Source organism: Colias eurytheme, chromosome 10, assembly GCF_061535395.1.
Source record: "Colias eurytheme isolate Ceu_HAF_F1 chromosome 10, ilColEury1 Martin Lab GWU primary, whole genome shotgun sequence".
NCBI lineage: Eukaryota > Metazoa > Arthropoda > Insecta > Lepidoptera > Pieridae > Colias > Colias eurytheme.
In genome coordinates this window covers 6,445,537-6,461,725 of record NC_142989.1, presented here as the reverse complement: position 1 = coordinate 6,461,725, position 16,189 = coordinate 6,445,537, and the positions used below count along the sequence as shown (strand labels likewise).

At 33.8% G+C, this 16,189-nt stretch overlaps 1 protein-coding gene across 1 annotated transcript in view; it reads left to right on the top strand.

Moving 5' to 3' along the window:
- LOC149905221 (cyclic GMP-AMP phosphodiesterase SMPDL3A-like) overlaps positions 1-14,827 on the top strand; it is a 46,474-nt gene extending 31,647 nt beyond the window's left edge. The window contains exons 3-10 of the mRNA XM_090106297.1: positions 6,225-6,293; positions 6,449-6,608; positions 7,189-7,391; positions 7,804-7,961; positions 10,036-10,204; positions 10,889-11,001; positions 12,721-12,908; positions 13,158-14,827. Of these exons, the coding sequence (XP_089962423.1) occupies positions 6,225-6,293; positions 6,449-6,608; positions 7,189-7,391; positions 7,804-7,961; positions 10,036-10,204; positions 10,889-11,001; positions 12,721-12,908; positions 13,158-13,380 (1,283 nt within the window). The 3' untranslated portion in view covers positions 13,381-14,827. The remainder of the gene's footprint in view (positions 1-6,224; positions 6,294-6,448; positions 6,609-7,188; positions 7,392-7,803; positions 7,962-10,035; positions 10,205-10,888; positions 11,002-12,720; positions 12,909-13,157) is intronic.
- Positions 14,828-16,189: the final 1,362 nt, after the last annotated feature.

The following is a 16,189-nucleotide window of genomic DNA, read 5'->3' as shown; positions in this document are numbered from 1 at the left end:
TTGAGGGGGTTCAAGTACCTTACAGTCCTACTGTCAAGAATCTTGGTATTACTCTCGACCAAACCCTGTCCTGGACAGAGCATATTAAACTTGTTAGTCGTAAGATTTTTGGTGTTGCTGCAATGCTAAGGCGTTTGCGCAATTTTTTGCCCATATCCACGAAAATTTTGCTTGCACAATCTTTGCTTCTTCCTATCCTCGACTATGCTGATGCAAGCTACTTAGACCTTACTGAGGAGCAATTAAACAAATTAGAACGCCTTCAAAATTTTGCGATAAGATTTATTTTTGGTCTTCGCAAGTTCGACCATATCTCAGACTTCCGCTCACAACTCAGATGGCTTCCTATCCGCCTTCGCCGGAATACGCATCTCCTGTCCCTCCTATACTCAATCCTCTTCGATCCCAGAACTCCTTCCTACTTAAAAAAGAGATTTGTATTTATGGGCTCATCTCATGAGTGTAATTTGCGCTCCTCTAACAATCTTACGCTTTGTATGCCTGCTCACATTTCCAAATTTTATGATTCATCTTTTACCGTGCAAGCCGTAAGATTGTGGAACTCCCTACCAACCGCAATAAAGCAAGCGCAAACTCTGAATAGTTTTAAAGCTGTAATTAAAAAATATTATCTGTCCTCTTAGTCATTCTGTATTTGTTCTGTTTTACCTTTTTCTCTACTTGAAATTTTATATATCCTCTTCTGCACGTTTTTCTCTTATGTTATATAATCTTTCTTTTGTTATATAATTATGTAATTATATTATATATATGTATTATAATTTTATACCTTTACCTATATCTATTATATTTATGTGTATTCACTTCTTGTAATGCACTATCTACCTTTTCAATCTTTTCATTTTCCTATATCCCAAGGTTGCCTGGAAGAAATCGCTTCAAAGCGATAAGGCCGCCAATTTGTACGGTGAAGATTCCTTCTGTATGAAATTGTATTTAATATCTGTGCATTGTACAATAAAGTGTTTTATTATTATTATTATTTCCATAATACTCGGGTACCACCAGAAGGACAGTACCCGGATCTTTGGAAGGCTTACGTGGGGACACGGATCCAACACGCAGAGGCCCTTTCGAGAATTTTAATGTGTTGTGGGACACCAGCCGCAGCCTGCCCATGACTGCACTATAGAGATACAGCCCTGGGCAGTCCGCGGCCGATGTAGGACTATTGCAGGGTATGGAAATTTAATGATTGGGCTATGGATTGGGATGCTAAATGGACTGGTACTGAGGACTATGGGAAACTATGGCACCTGCCTTTCTACTAAAAGAAAGTAAAAATATGTTGGCAGGTGGTGACTCGCCCTCTCACTGTATGGGCCCCCGAAATAAGTCGCTGCAATAGTGCGACAAGGGGGCAACATATTGTGAGCAGCTAGGGTGGAGAGGCGTCCCTGGACTTTAAACTACGATCACGCGCTCCCTGAGGGTCCAGCATCACGTGCCCACTCGCCACTTACGCTTCGCATCCACCCTTCGAGCTAAAAGCTCTCGCGACTCCACTCTGGCCGGCCGGTTAAGGCAAGCCAGAGGTGGGGGTCCTGTCCTCGTCAGGCTTCACTCCGACCGGCCGGTGAAGGCGAGCCGGAGATGAAGACAGGGGCCTCCCCCGGGAGCACTCGGTTCCCGCGGGGTCGCTACTCCCCGACACCCCGCCACAAGGTGTCCTGCGGGTTGACTGATTGCACGGGTGGAATATCTATTGTCACGTAGACAATAGATATTCCAACCGTGGGCGATGGGGTCGTCACATCCCTACGCCCTTATTATTATTATTATTATATATTTGCATTCTAATTTGTTGCATGAAACTCCCCAAAGAAAGTTATTCAGGGATGCTTCCCGTTTTGGATATTAAATCTTTCCGAGTAAGCAGTCTTACGCAATAGCAAAATTTCAAATAACTTTGGATGCAAGATGAGTTGGTGATCGTGAACAAAAATAAATAATCTATTTCTTCATAAAAGCAATTTATGGTTTAAAAAATTGAAAATTTATTTCATAAACGTCTTTCTTTAATGATATTTTCTTTCACGATTTCTTTAAAAATATCATTACAGAATAATGGCTCTTATGCAAAATTATTTCACCATGTTATATGAAGTGGTAAACCTTCGGTCTTAATATTGAACTGTAGGTATATCCGTTATTTGTTGGTAAGAATCAAATTAAATATGTGTGAGAGCAAATTTAATGGTATTAAAACTACATACATTAATCGCTTTTAACCATCGAGGTACAAAGCAACTATGGTAAAATTTCGTACGGCATGTAATGCATAAAATGCACAGCATCTTGATGGTATTCAACATAATATATTATACAAGGGAAAATGAGCTTAAAACTACGAGCACGTAACAAAATTTAAATGTGGCTCTGTGACACGTAATCACATGGAAGAGAGATGTGAATATTATTCATTTTAGATGCTGAGTTTTTCCTGTTGGCGCGCGAACTTTTGTGCCATAAATCATCATTATTGTGTGTGTTTATTTAAATCGTACTATCTTTTATTCACCTTGTTATTCCAAATGGATATGTGCTTTTATTAAAAAGGGCTAGACTGTGATGTAGTTACTGGCTGTGGCTCGCGATTTTACATGTCGTCGCATCGATTGAAGAAAATTTATTATAAATGCACATTATTCATCAAATTTATATCAACACAGTTTTCATGCATTAATATTTCAAATAATAAATAGTATTACTAATGTAGGTAAGTGCCAATATGTATTCGTACGTATAAACATGCGGAAAATTGATTGAACAATATTTTTATATATTATCTTATCAAAACAAAATCTACGGAATTCCCGATAAATAAACATAAAGCACAGCAATTTTCTAAAAACGGTTAAAGCCACAGGGAGCCACTCTGGTAAACTCGTGTATTAAACTATATATAGGTATTGTATTAAACTGCCCGATATCCGCAACATCTGCCTCCGTACCGTGGTGTGTTAAAGCAGTATTATTTCCAGTTTGAAAAAAAAAGACAGCGCTATATTGGGCGACTAGCGCCATCTCTATAAAACTGTTATAAAACATCATGGATGGTAACCCTGTACATGTAGGTAGGTGCAATCGTGAGTTGCCGTTTCATTAATATCCGAGAGGCCTTAAGGATTATGAGGCCCTGGTAGGATTGCGTATAACCCCTTTACGTTTTTGCGCAACATATGTTATATAAGCGGGAATTCCGAGATTATCGAATAACACAAAATTAATTAATTATAAAAGCTTGTATTCACTGCTTAATGCTCATTGAAAAAGGGCATCGGTCTTTCTTTTATATTGTATCTTCCGGGTTTGTAGAAATATTGTCTATATCACTTTCAACATTTAAGGGCGTGGTTTGGTTACCCTGTTTGTTTCAAGGTCACCACCGTAACCAAGCGCCTAAGGGCATTTCCGAAGTAAAGGCTTGACGATTGTTCTTAGAAATGGTAATGGTTAAATCAATCTTGGCCTTTATTATTTAAGCTTATCGTGGCAATGGGTTCCTCTCCTTTTACATGGAACTTGGGAATAGCGAGTACATTATATTGTTGTAATATGAACACGGGCGTAACGGTATATTTTGGTACATTAGCTATTCCCGCGGCTTAGACCGCATTCTTCATTGCTGCTCTGCTCTAGTTAGTGGTTTTAGCGTTAAAATAAAATAAAACTTTATTGACATAAAAAAATAGGTACAGCGTTAAAGCCTATAAACCTTCCTCGAGAAATGGGCTATCTTACCCTGAAATAATTATTTTCATATCAAACCTGACATTAACACCTTCAAAAAACGAACTCTTCAGCTTTATGTTTTAAGTAAGTATAAAAACATAGGCAATTATTAATAAGAAAATGACTCTGTTTAAATTTCTCAAGGATGGAAAACATTTTCAGTTGAGATTGCATTTTAAAGGAATTATTAATTATTTTTAGTTAAAATTTTTAGATTCAAGAATTGAAATAATGTATATTTACTTACATCTTTGATTGAAAAATTAAAATGCGAGTACAACATGAATATAACATTTTAATGAATTGAAAGTTTGAAGAATCAAATCATTGTTAAGACAATAATTTTTACAAAATTACTCTTTCTACTAAAGCTTATTCGTTTTTCACAACTTTTTACGTTCTTTCAGGAGTTTAGCATTTGCATTTGCATAAAACCTTGTTTCTGATTCTTATTAAAATTTAAAGTAAACCTGCATTAAAATGACATTAAAGTATTACATAGAAAATTATTTGAATGGCTAACATAAATTTCAGTGCGTTAAAGACAGAGTAATTACTGCGGGAGATGTCAATCTGTTTGTGGCATAGGGGACGGGATTAATTAAAACTGTTAGGATAATAGGAATTAATTGTAAATAATTATTATACCAAAACCACCGACGGATTTGTAAAAGCCACTATTGGCGTATAATAATGTTAGAAATCTATTGCACGCCTCATAAGCGAAGCGTTGAGGTGGGTACTACTGTCACTTCGCGCAAAACATCTGATTTTTCAAACTTAAAATGTCTTTATGTATCATACATTGCACTTGTAAGATAATACATACACACACATATTAAGAAAAAACACTATTTTTAACATTCATGATATTTTTGATGTCATTTTTGTTATTTAAACTAGTTAAAAAACAGTTTAAAAAAGTTCTGTCTTGGACGTCCGTGTGTCTGTATGTGCGGAGGATTTTCTTGTTAACACGATAGCGACCGAAATAATTTACTAATCGAGTCTTTTTTTTTCTCTTACGCTTGAGTATGATCAGGAATAGAACCCTTTCATTTTTCAGGGTCTGATTCGATGTGGTTTAATTGTTATTAAATAAACAAAAATAATAATTAATAAATAATTATTTAAAAAAAATTATGAGGCGTGCACTTTTGGATTTTCCAAATTATTTGTGTCTATCATTAAATTCTGTATCTACTGATTTCATAGACTAGGTACTATGTATTTTGTGAAGTTTATCACAGATTTTTTTTCTTATTTAATAAGCAAAATGGTATTGAAATGGTATAGTGTCCTGATAAAGAAGAAAGCGATTTGAGAGTACTATCAACTATCCAGATTTTTTTTAAACATAAGTATTGTAATGAATTTCTGTTAATTATATAGATAGGGATTCTCTCTAGCTATTGCATAAAATAAACGTATAATTACTACTACTATCTCAACATAAATATATTCAAAGGAAAAAAAATATGTTTGAAGCAAAAAGTACGAGCCGCGTGTGCTTAACGATTCCCAAAAGATATTTTGAACGTTCACGCTCATTAGTCCGTGGGTATGTCATTAATCAATCGTTTTTTAGCCCACTGTGAGAGGGAAATGTTGGAATATAACGACCGACCTTTAAGAGTACGCAATTATATCGTACTTGTGAAAATAATATAGAATTTTTGGTTCTTATTCATGTTCTTTAACTAAAAGCAAGCGTGCACGCTGACCACCTCCCTGGTACAGTTGACGCGTGAACGTAATTTAACCGATTGGTTCTGGATTCGATTCCCGGCAGAGACAAAAAAAATTCAGTGTCAGAATACAGAGCGCTGATCAACTAACTGTCATGATCATTGTAACAAATGCATAATGCAACTGCCCCGCGCGATTTTCCGCGCGAATCACCTCGGTCAGAAAATGGCGCTCTACTCGATTTCTTTTTCAGAGCCACGTTCACTCTTTATGTGGACTGGCCTAATTGCAAGTCAAAACATTTTTGCATTTCTTTTTCATTTATAATTCTAATAAAGATATAAAATAGTAAAATAAAATGCGCCGTAAATTGCGGTTGAATTCTCACACAACAAACAGATAACACATCTTACGAGTCGTCAACCTCTCAAATCCCATTAGGATTGTTGATTAAGGGATTTCATGGGCTAGAACTGCCTGCGGCTCACTCATCGTAATACATGTGATAATATTACCTAATTATCTTACCGCCTTAACCTTATACATATTTTATAATAATGAATGTTGTATATTAAGTGCATTGAGCGCCTTAAAAATTAAGTGTAAGTAGCTCTTTTTTTATAATGTTCTATTTTCAGGAAATAAATTTTTACCTTTTATATCCTCATCTAGGTGTAGACAAATCCAACATACCAAAAATCCTTGAGTTCAGCCGTCTTTAGGTTATTAGTACATAAACACATAGTTGCTTGATAATTAAACTAAATTCATTGTTCTAGGTTACTTCTGGCATATAACAGACTTCCACTACGATCCGTTATACTCACCGCAAGGAGACACGAGAAAACGTAAGTTATTTTAAAACTTTACATTTTGAAAAGTTACAATTTTTTCTTCAAGATAATTCTCATAATTGGTATTCTTCACAAAATCTATTAAAGAAAATGACTTTGCTGTATTTGGGTTATAATTACAATATTAAAAACTCCTATTATTCGTACAGATTGTCACAGAACGGATGACCGTGGTAGTTCAGGGCATCACCGTTCCCTGGGACGTTTTGGGGACTATGCCTGCGACAGCCCCTTGGAGCTGATCGTATCTGCTCTCCGGTATATGCGCACGAGGCATTCTGAAAATGTCGAGTTTGTTTTATGGACTGGGTAAGTGATATTATTCTTCTTCTCTTAACTTACTTTCAAAGCCCACAAGGAGGTGGGCTTCAGGCATTTCACTGAAGACGGTGTACGTTTAACCTACAATAAACGCCAACAAGACAGTTCTCCAGCTGCATGTTTTACATGCAAAATACAGTGCTAAGCTGAAGCAGTAAGTAGACACCCATTAAACTGACCGCGTCTTAGAATGTTTAGCCCACAGGTCGTTTGCCAACTGTTGACTGTACCAAGCCAAGAACACTTATGATGATTATTATACCTCTATTCTCCTACTGAGATAAGCTGTTATCTATAGCCGAAATTATTGACAAACTCTCAGGCTTTTAGGCATATTAAAAACGTCCTTCTGCAAAAAATAAAATATTAAATTTATCTCATTTCAACGAAGAATGTTTAAATTAAATTCGACTTAAGTCTTAACGAGAATCTGGCTTAGCTGGTTCTTTGTAATGCGAAATTAACTTGTTCATGTGAGGGTTTTTGTGTCTGAACAGATTAAGAATAAAATGTATTAACTATAAATGTGGTTTAGATGTTTTTTCTCATTTAATTTGTTTGTTCACAGTGGCATAATAGCTTCCAGATATAGTGGGAAAGACGTCGATAGGTACCAGGCAATCAGAAACATGACAGAGTTACTTCGAATGACGTTTAGCTCTCACTTCGTGTTCCCAGTACTGGGCTATACAGACCCGGCGCCGTCGGAAACGTTAACTAATTTATGGAGCCATTGGTTACCTCTGGAAGCCTTGCAAACATTAAAAAATGGTATGAGTTTTAAGGGTTCAAATTATACATGCTTTAGGAGGTCACAAACAAAGAAATTCCGTAATTTATCCAGAAATTAGCTGATAAAATAATTGGTAGAATGTTGTTATTAAATTCCATTATTCAAATTGCGTTTGCATTTTTTGAAGAAATGTACATGAAGCAAAATTCATCGTTTCATTTAACATATTTAAACCAGATATGGATTACAATTTAAAATCGTACTTAAACAATAGCAAATTAAACGGACATAAAATTGTACAATTGTACCGATTATTAAACATTTGCGTGTAACTATACACAATACGGAATGCACAGCTTTATTTCATCGTTAATCATCATTCATTAGCATTTATAATAATTTATGATTGTGGTTTATTTAAAAATAATGTTTAAATGATTATTTTATCAGGGGGCTATTATACAATAGAGCAGACACAAAGCAAGCTACGGATTGTGGCACTAAACACAAATTTGTTTACGGTCCGTGAGCAGAATACTGTCCACGCGCGCCGACAGTGGGAATGGCTGGATTCTGTTCTTGAGAAATCTATCGCTAACAAAGAAATGGTAAGGAATTCTGATTTATATAGCATGTAGTCAAAATCAATTATTTCTATAGCTCATGTGATGGTTTGATGTATAACCTGCTAGCATTCCACGATTTGTGTATATTAATACACAAATCCGCAGAGAAACTTTTTCGTGAAAAATAACAAACATGACAACTATCGTAATTATAATATTAGTAGGACAATAGAACATCTGTCAAGATACTAAGGCTGTTCAGCTGATCGTAAAGAAAGTCCATCAGTGAAAAAGCTGTGAATTGCATCAGTCCCATACATAAGTTGACTTCATGACACACACCGTATTCATAAAGAGGCTTTATACGCCGGCTCATCGGGTGACAATAATGTCAGGGTTGTCTGTTAACTAACGAACGGACGGACGTGTTACGATTTGAATGGATTTTGTATGAATATCGCTCTCTTGTATCGCGACTGTGAAAATGTTATAATATATCATATTGTATTGTGTGTACTGGATAGACTTCTAAGTTGATGCGTTGAAAGTTATTTTATGGTTCTAAAGTCACAGTACCAATATTATTAATTCAATAACAAATTTAAATAAAATATATAATGACATACTTACCTCTATATTGTTACAGTATCAATACAGAAGTCAACTAGAACTTCCAATTCAAAATTGATTCACATAACTATGTTTAATATTACTAACTATGGCAATAGCAATCGATGAGAGACATAAGTAGATGCGATAACGATTTTAAATTACCTGTATCATAACATCAATACACATGGAACAAAGCCCTTATTTCACACTATAATGGAAGCAATTTAAAACATAATGATTAAGCGTTAAACAATCATCTGGTATCATTGAACGTTATAAATACATATAAATGACTTTATTATCCAGCATATGACGGATTTATCTCTGATACTTTTAAAATTCATAAACGGTTCATACCGGCCAGCGTAATGGATAAATTATACGGTGAAATATCAATCCTTTCCAACGTATCAATAAACATAGTTATGCGAATCAATTTCGAGTTGGAAGTTCGAGTCGACTTCTGTATTGATACTGTAACGATAATCGTAATCAATTTTAACAATTTAAAAGAAAAGCTTGGTGTGGAATGGAAGTTATGATACTTTTTGTCTATTATAAACGAATCAAGAAGCATTTAAATAGATATGTTTTTTAAATTGCAATAAAGTTTGTGATAATACGATTTTAAATCCCTACGTTAAAAATAAAATATTTTAGTTTCACTCAGCTTATAAAACTCGAAACATATGTAATCTTATATATAAAAATGAATCGCAAAATGTGTTGGTAAGCGCATAACTCGAGAACGGCTGAACCGATTTCGATAATTCTTTTTTTATTATATTCCTTGAAGTACGAGGATGGTTCTTATGTAGAGAAAACGTAAACATGTACCACGGGCGAAGCCGGGGCGGACCGCTAGTTTTCTATACAATAAGGCTCACTTGTGCAGTGAAAGTAAAAGGTCGTATAAAATCGAAGGTAAATCGTTTTTCGTAATTAAAACATTAGAAACTCGTTATTTTAATAGCCTTTGAAATTGGATGAAGGGATCAAAACTGCTGCTTCGCTTTATTTTTACCCTGGTTTTATAATTGATGCAATCTGCAGATTATTGCATGTAGAGAAAAAATAATTGCGCAATTTTACAAAATATAATAAGTTCTTCATATTCTTGTTATACCTTATTGTTCATTTTCTGCCTACTATTTATATGAGCAACTAACATTTTTTACCGGACATAGTATGAAAAACAATGTATAAATATAATATGCATATAAACGGTTCAGATAGATTTCAATTGTATAATTTTTCATTAGAATATTCTAATGATAATGCCGTATTCATTCTAGTTGAAAAACGTCTATAAACAGTTTATTTAACTTTTATTTAACTTTAATTAAACAAATAACTAAAAATTACAAACAACTGAAGTAGTCCAGAATAAAACCCGTTGAATTAGTATCCATTTCAATTCTACTTTAGCAAAAAAATACAATGCATTGTATGCAAATAAAAAACACTTCGTTTACCTTAGATCTTAATCATTTTTTTTTCTCAGGTCTACATAGTAGGGCATGCAGCGCCTGGTTCAGATTCTAGATACAACAGTATATCTGCTGAGGCCAACGAGAAATACCTTCGTACTGTACGGCGATACGCGCGAATTATTGCTGGCCAGTTCTTTGGCCATTTGCATGCTGATACTTTCCGAGTTATTTATGATAAAGGTAAGATATCGAAAGGTTAAGAAAATGGTGATGTGATGAATTTTACGTATGCGTGAGATACACGGACAATTTGACACATAATTGTTTACAGATCTTCGACATTGCATATATTTGCAATTGTGCAACATTTTTTAAAACAGTTTCTGATTTTAAAACATTAACGTCAAATAGTATATACAGGGTGTCCCGCTATTGGTATACTAAGCGCGAAGGAACTTGTAGTTTTGCATACACTGATCACGTAAAAAATACATAAACAACAAAATTACGTTAAATTTTTTTTGATAATTTTTTCCTGAAAATCCATGTTTTCTTCTCTAGCTTCGCGCAACCGTCATATACCGCTTCTCTAATGTGAGCATTTTGTCTATGAAAACATAATCTTAAACGATAGCTCACGTGCTAGTGGCAAAAATGGGCGGGTTGCTTGTTATGGGTGTACACATAGAGTTTTAAGAATTCATCTATTTGAAAAAAAAAATGCGTCTGGATTTTTTTAAGTATTTTTTACGTACTCAGCGTATGCAAAACTATAACCTCCTTTGAGCTTAGTATACCAACAGTGGGACACCTTGTATAGGTAGAAACGGATTAAGGAAAGCTTGATATTCTCGTTAGCAGTGTCTTTTTTTACAATTTATCAAATTGTGTTACTTTGAAATATATAAATAATTTATTTTATAGAACAACCCGTATCCTGGGCTTTCTTAGCGCCGTCTATCAGCCCCCATCGTGAACAAGGGGGTTCAACGAACCCTGGTCTACGACTTTACAAGTTTGACACCGACAGCGGAAAGGTATACAATATAATAAGTTTTCTTATAGCTTTTCTTATGGAACAAACAGGTGGCCTACCGCAAATTCTAGTTATTACCTTTTATTTAAGATCTCTATGCAATATGCCAAGAACGGTTTTCAACGTCACGAAAACAAAGTTTATAACCCTTAGCTGTATACATTGCTTCCGTGCCTTTAGCGATTGGTGCAGAGTATTTATTATATTGGAGCGTAGAGTTTCTCGTCTATTTGAAATTTAGCATAATATAATTTTTACTTATTGTGTACACCTCTTCAGATCTTTATACCCCATTTCCGCTCTGTAACAGAAGAACTTAATACTGATTATAATAGGTAAAATATAGTAGTTGGTAGGTTTCCAACAATACAAAGAACGACCTACTTAAGAAATGATAGGCAAGACCAATAGGCTTGTTATTAATCCTTGGCAAGACTTGTACGTGTATTCTTAATTATGACTGCACTATAAGTGCAATATAGCTTTGATTAGCCAGCGATAGAACCACTATTGGTTGCAGTGATGCGGCCAGTAATCAAAGAAATGGAAGAAAACACATGCATGTTAAATCGTAAGAACTTCTAACCGTACTAGATTGTGACCTAGACATAAAGAGAATAATTATAATGCACACTAGTCTGAAATTAAGTCACAAAGACAAACTCAAGGTTACCTAATCGTTCTAGTCAAGCGGGCTCTTGAAACGGGGGCTTTTATGCCCGATTAAGAAGTGCCACTACAATGAAACTCTACGAACGGCTACTTGATTAAATCGTTTTAGAAAAGATCTCAAATCAGCTGTTAAATTGATAGTAAAGGAATATTAATAAGAAATCATACTATTGATAGTTATGAAATTTATTTGTCTTTTTTTCCATTTGTTACGTGGAACTTATTCTAATTTTGAAATCACTATAAATTTTCATTTGTTGATCAAAATAATTAGAACGATACATTGTACCAAACAATATAGTAAAAATTATAAATCACTCTTAAATATGTAAAGCCTGGTGATCCATTTTGTTAAAAAATAGTGTGAAATTCTATACAGTAATTTATAAATGTAAGAAAGAAGATTTTAAGTGTATCCTGATAAATTGCTGTGCACAGCAAGAGGAATTAAGCTCCGGTTTAAGAGCTTAGTCTTTTTAATGTTCAATATATTTTACCATTGGGTTCTTTCTTTTTTATAATTATAGTTTTTACTAGAAATAAGAATGACAATGGATCGTTTATATAGACTGCTTCTGTTAAATGATTTGAGTTTCATAAAATATGATATTAAACTTTATAACATCATTACGTCTATAAATTATGTGTCACGTTGTTTGTCCACTATATAATCCTTAAAGCTTCTAAACTACTAAATTGATTTCAATTACATTTTCACGCTGTGTGCAATGTGCAATGTGCATATATCCAACTTGAGAGTTTATGACATTTATGTACTTTGAAGATGACATAGACGAATGGGAACATTACCTTTTGTAAATAATTAACTTTATAAATTACGTAAGCAGAGATATATTAGATAAATTAAATGTTACCGATAAAATATTACTTCACGTCAAAACATTAATTTCTTTAGTACCTAGATGTATTAAAAATTTAAAATATAAAAATGTAACATAATCTAACTGAAACATTTATATACCCTGCAACTTTAAAACTTTTCAACACGTTGCTATAACAGGTCTTTAAACATGTTTTTCCTCAACAGGTGTTAGATTACACGCAGTTCTATTTGGACCTTGTGGCCGCAAACCGAGCGGATTCAGGAGCGGAATGGGTAGCGGAATATAACCTCACACAGTACTATGGCCTTCGAGATGTGTCCGCGGAATCGCTTCACGGCTTGGCTGAGAAGTTGCGAACTAATACGCCACATGATGCTACTTTCTTTAGCAGGTTTGACTTTTTATGGCATTAAAAAATTAACACTACATCCTACTTCACAATAAACTTGCATAATATGTTATTAAAAAATAACTTACGTAGTCCTTTCATAATTATAAATAATGTGTATCTTGGAATTTCTTAATAGATGTGTTAATTGTTTATATGAAATAATCCTTATTACATTTCTCAGTAACTCAATCAACGCAAGTCTGATTCACTTGATTCAAAGTCTCTATTAATCTTGATTTATTTCCGTAGGTATCTCCGAGCTTACAACGTGAAATACGAGTACGCAGATAATTGCGATGGCGCCTGCGCTCACCAACACTATTGCGCGATCACTTGCCTGGAGCACGTGGCCTACCAACAGTGCGTAGAGGCCACTGCAAGCGCGCTCGCTGCCTCCGGCGGATCCGCTACGCTCGTCGCTCCGCTTGTGGCCATCTTTCTAGCCTTTATAGCCAGTTTTATAGTTATGTAAATAAATAGTGAAAGACTTGATAGCGATAAGTGAATGTGAAAGAGTTTTGGATGTTCATCTTAGACTGTTTGTGATATTAACTGGCCTGCGCAGACGAAGGATTTTTGACCGTGGCGTACACTCCGCGAATAAAACACCGCTGCGGGTTTACCGCGTACTCAACGCACACGGTGTGCGGAAAAAAGCACGCTATGGAAGCGAATATTCAGAGTTTACAATGCGGACTAAAGTCGGCCGTGTGCGTTTCTTCGGCTCGTTCTATTATTTTCGGGGACTCTCCCGTACTTTTATCCGGTCCACTCCCTGCATGCCCGCGGTTATACGGTACGGTCTGCGGACTAAAATCCCTCGTCTGCGCATGTCATAATTGTGTAGCTTGTTTACGTTTCAATATTTATTTATTGATGAGGCCTATTGATTTATTACGATGTGTATCAAATAGTAGTTTTAATGTAATTGACTTCTTGCTCATTTTCTTCATGTATTTTGTACTGTTCTATAGATATTTTAACTACTCAATTTTATATGATTAATCTTAGATGTTACGATTCTTGACTTGTATAACTTTTCAGGCGTATTACATTTAACTAGGTCTAAAACTTTTTTTTATGTACTATTTATTTATGTCTACAATAAACAATTTTTATAAATTGAAATAGGCAAATTACATAATTCAGACTTGTATGTAGTTTTAAGTAGGATAAACTTAAAAATAAAAACTTATTATGTAATGGCGTAAACGTCATTAAGGATAATGATATAAGTGTAAATAATTCGTAATTGTTATTCTCTTTCTAAAACGAAATAGCTGATGTTAAATTAAAAAAAGAGAATGTCGAAAAAGTTTCACTTCTGGCACGTATGCCGAGCGCACGTGTCAGAAGTGAAACTTTTTCAAGATTCAAAGATACCAAAATCGTCATGTTACTCCATGACGTGACTGTATTGCCGTAACGTGACATTGAAATTTTATTCTCATCGCGCCTAAACAAGTTTCACTTCAAATATGTTAATTTCATGGAAAGAATTTGAAGAAAGAAAAAAAGTGTTCATTTCGTCAGCAAGAAATTAATTAAATATGATATTTCTCTCGAGGTTAAAATTTTAACATAACCAATTTAATTAATCGTAACAAAAATTTGCATAATTCTATGAATACCCTTATTTTATAACATTTCAAGGATTGTTTAATTTTTGTACGAATAAAAATTAAAAGTAAATTGTAAATAGCTTATATTATTATCGATACTTTGGAATTTGTAAACGAGGAACAACTAGGACATAAGAATTGTAATTTGCTTTAAAATATTTAAAAAATATTCCATAATATAAGGAGATGTTTATAATTTCGCACCTTTGAAGCTATACATTGAAATTATTTTATGTAGAACAGTGTTCCCGTTGTCAAAATTTGGTGTTTAGTTAATAAACGATTGTATTCTACAAATTGTGTTTTTTTTTTCATTTTCCAACGATATTTTGAAAAACCTTTTGGACCGTAGATATAATATCATTTTATATTATCTCAAACATTTATTTATTTGTTTCTACAAATACTCAAAAATATTAAATTTTGTAAATGGGAAATTAAAAAGTTATTTTGTTGGTTAATTTTTTTATAAGGAAATTAATGGTTTCTTTGCTCTCAAAGACATTACTTTCATCACAAAGTAAATCTACAACTTTTGTTGTTTCCACTAGTGTAAGAGCTTTTTTCATCATGCTACAGAGGGCAAATTCGTAGCATGTAAATAGTAAATTGCACAAAAAATTTAATGAAAATCGGTAGAGCCGTTTCAGAGGAGTATGGTAACTAATATTGTGACATGTGAAAGCCTTAATAAAGGCTGTATATCATCACGTTTAGACCAATAGGAGCGGAGCAATGCGGGTAAAACCGTGGGGCACATATAGTTTATTGATAACTATTGTTATTTGAACTTTAAACAATATGCTTTAAATTCGATAAATTTTAAGATGAATTATTCCAGCGCTGGCTCGAAATACAACATTTTAAATACTTTTATTTAGGTCAATATTAACATGCGTTAAAAATAACAGATATTTCTGTGAACTGGAGTTTTTAAAATTTTTTGGTGGTATCTTCAAAGCGAAAAAAATATATTTTATTAATTTATTATTTACTCATATAATATTCAATGCTACAATATGGTTTGTGAGCGGTCCGACACGTCCTTGGCCGATTTATTTAACATGACATGTTACTGAGCATGAAAAAAATAGTTCAATAAGCAAGCGTGATAATAAAAACACGAACAATTTAATCTATTTATACGAAGAAAATAATGTTATTTTCTACGAGTTATGTACTTTTCTTATATAAATATGACATTTTACTCAAACGTGACCAAACAAAATCTTCGGGGATTTCACGCAAATTCACGCTGTTTACATCATGAAGGCACATAAGGTAAGAAAACAATGGATGTTTTCTGAGTAGATAGTAGATAGTTTTTATAGCTATATACTTATATAGTTAAATACACTTTTAAAAATACTAACATTACTGAAGTATATAATATTACGCTGTAAAAAGTGTAAAAGTTAATTTACTCATACAGTGCCATAAATTGACGGAAATTTTTGAACTTCTTACTATAAATAAAAGATTACTTAATCTATAAAACTTAAGAAGTATATTAAAAAAATAATATTTAGATAGCAGAATATTATAAACCTTCAAAAACTTTAAACATAATCACCTATATTTAAAACCGATCTATATTTAAAATCACATGGAAATTAAAAAAATAAGCATGCCCTTTTGCGTTTATTTACACATTTTGCG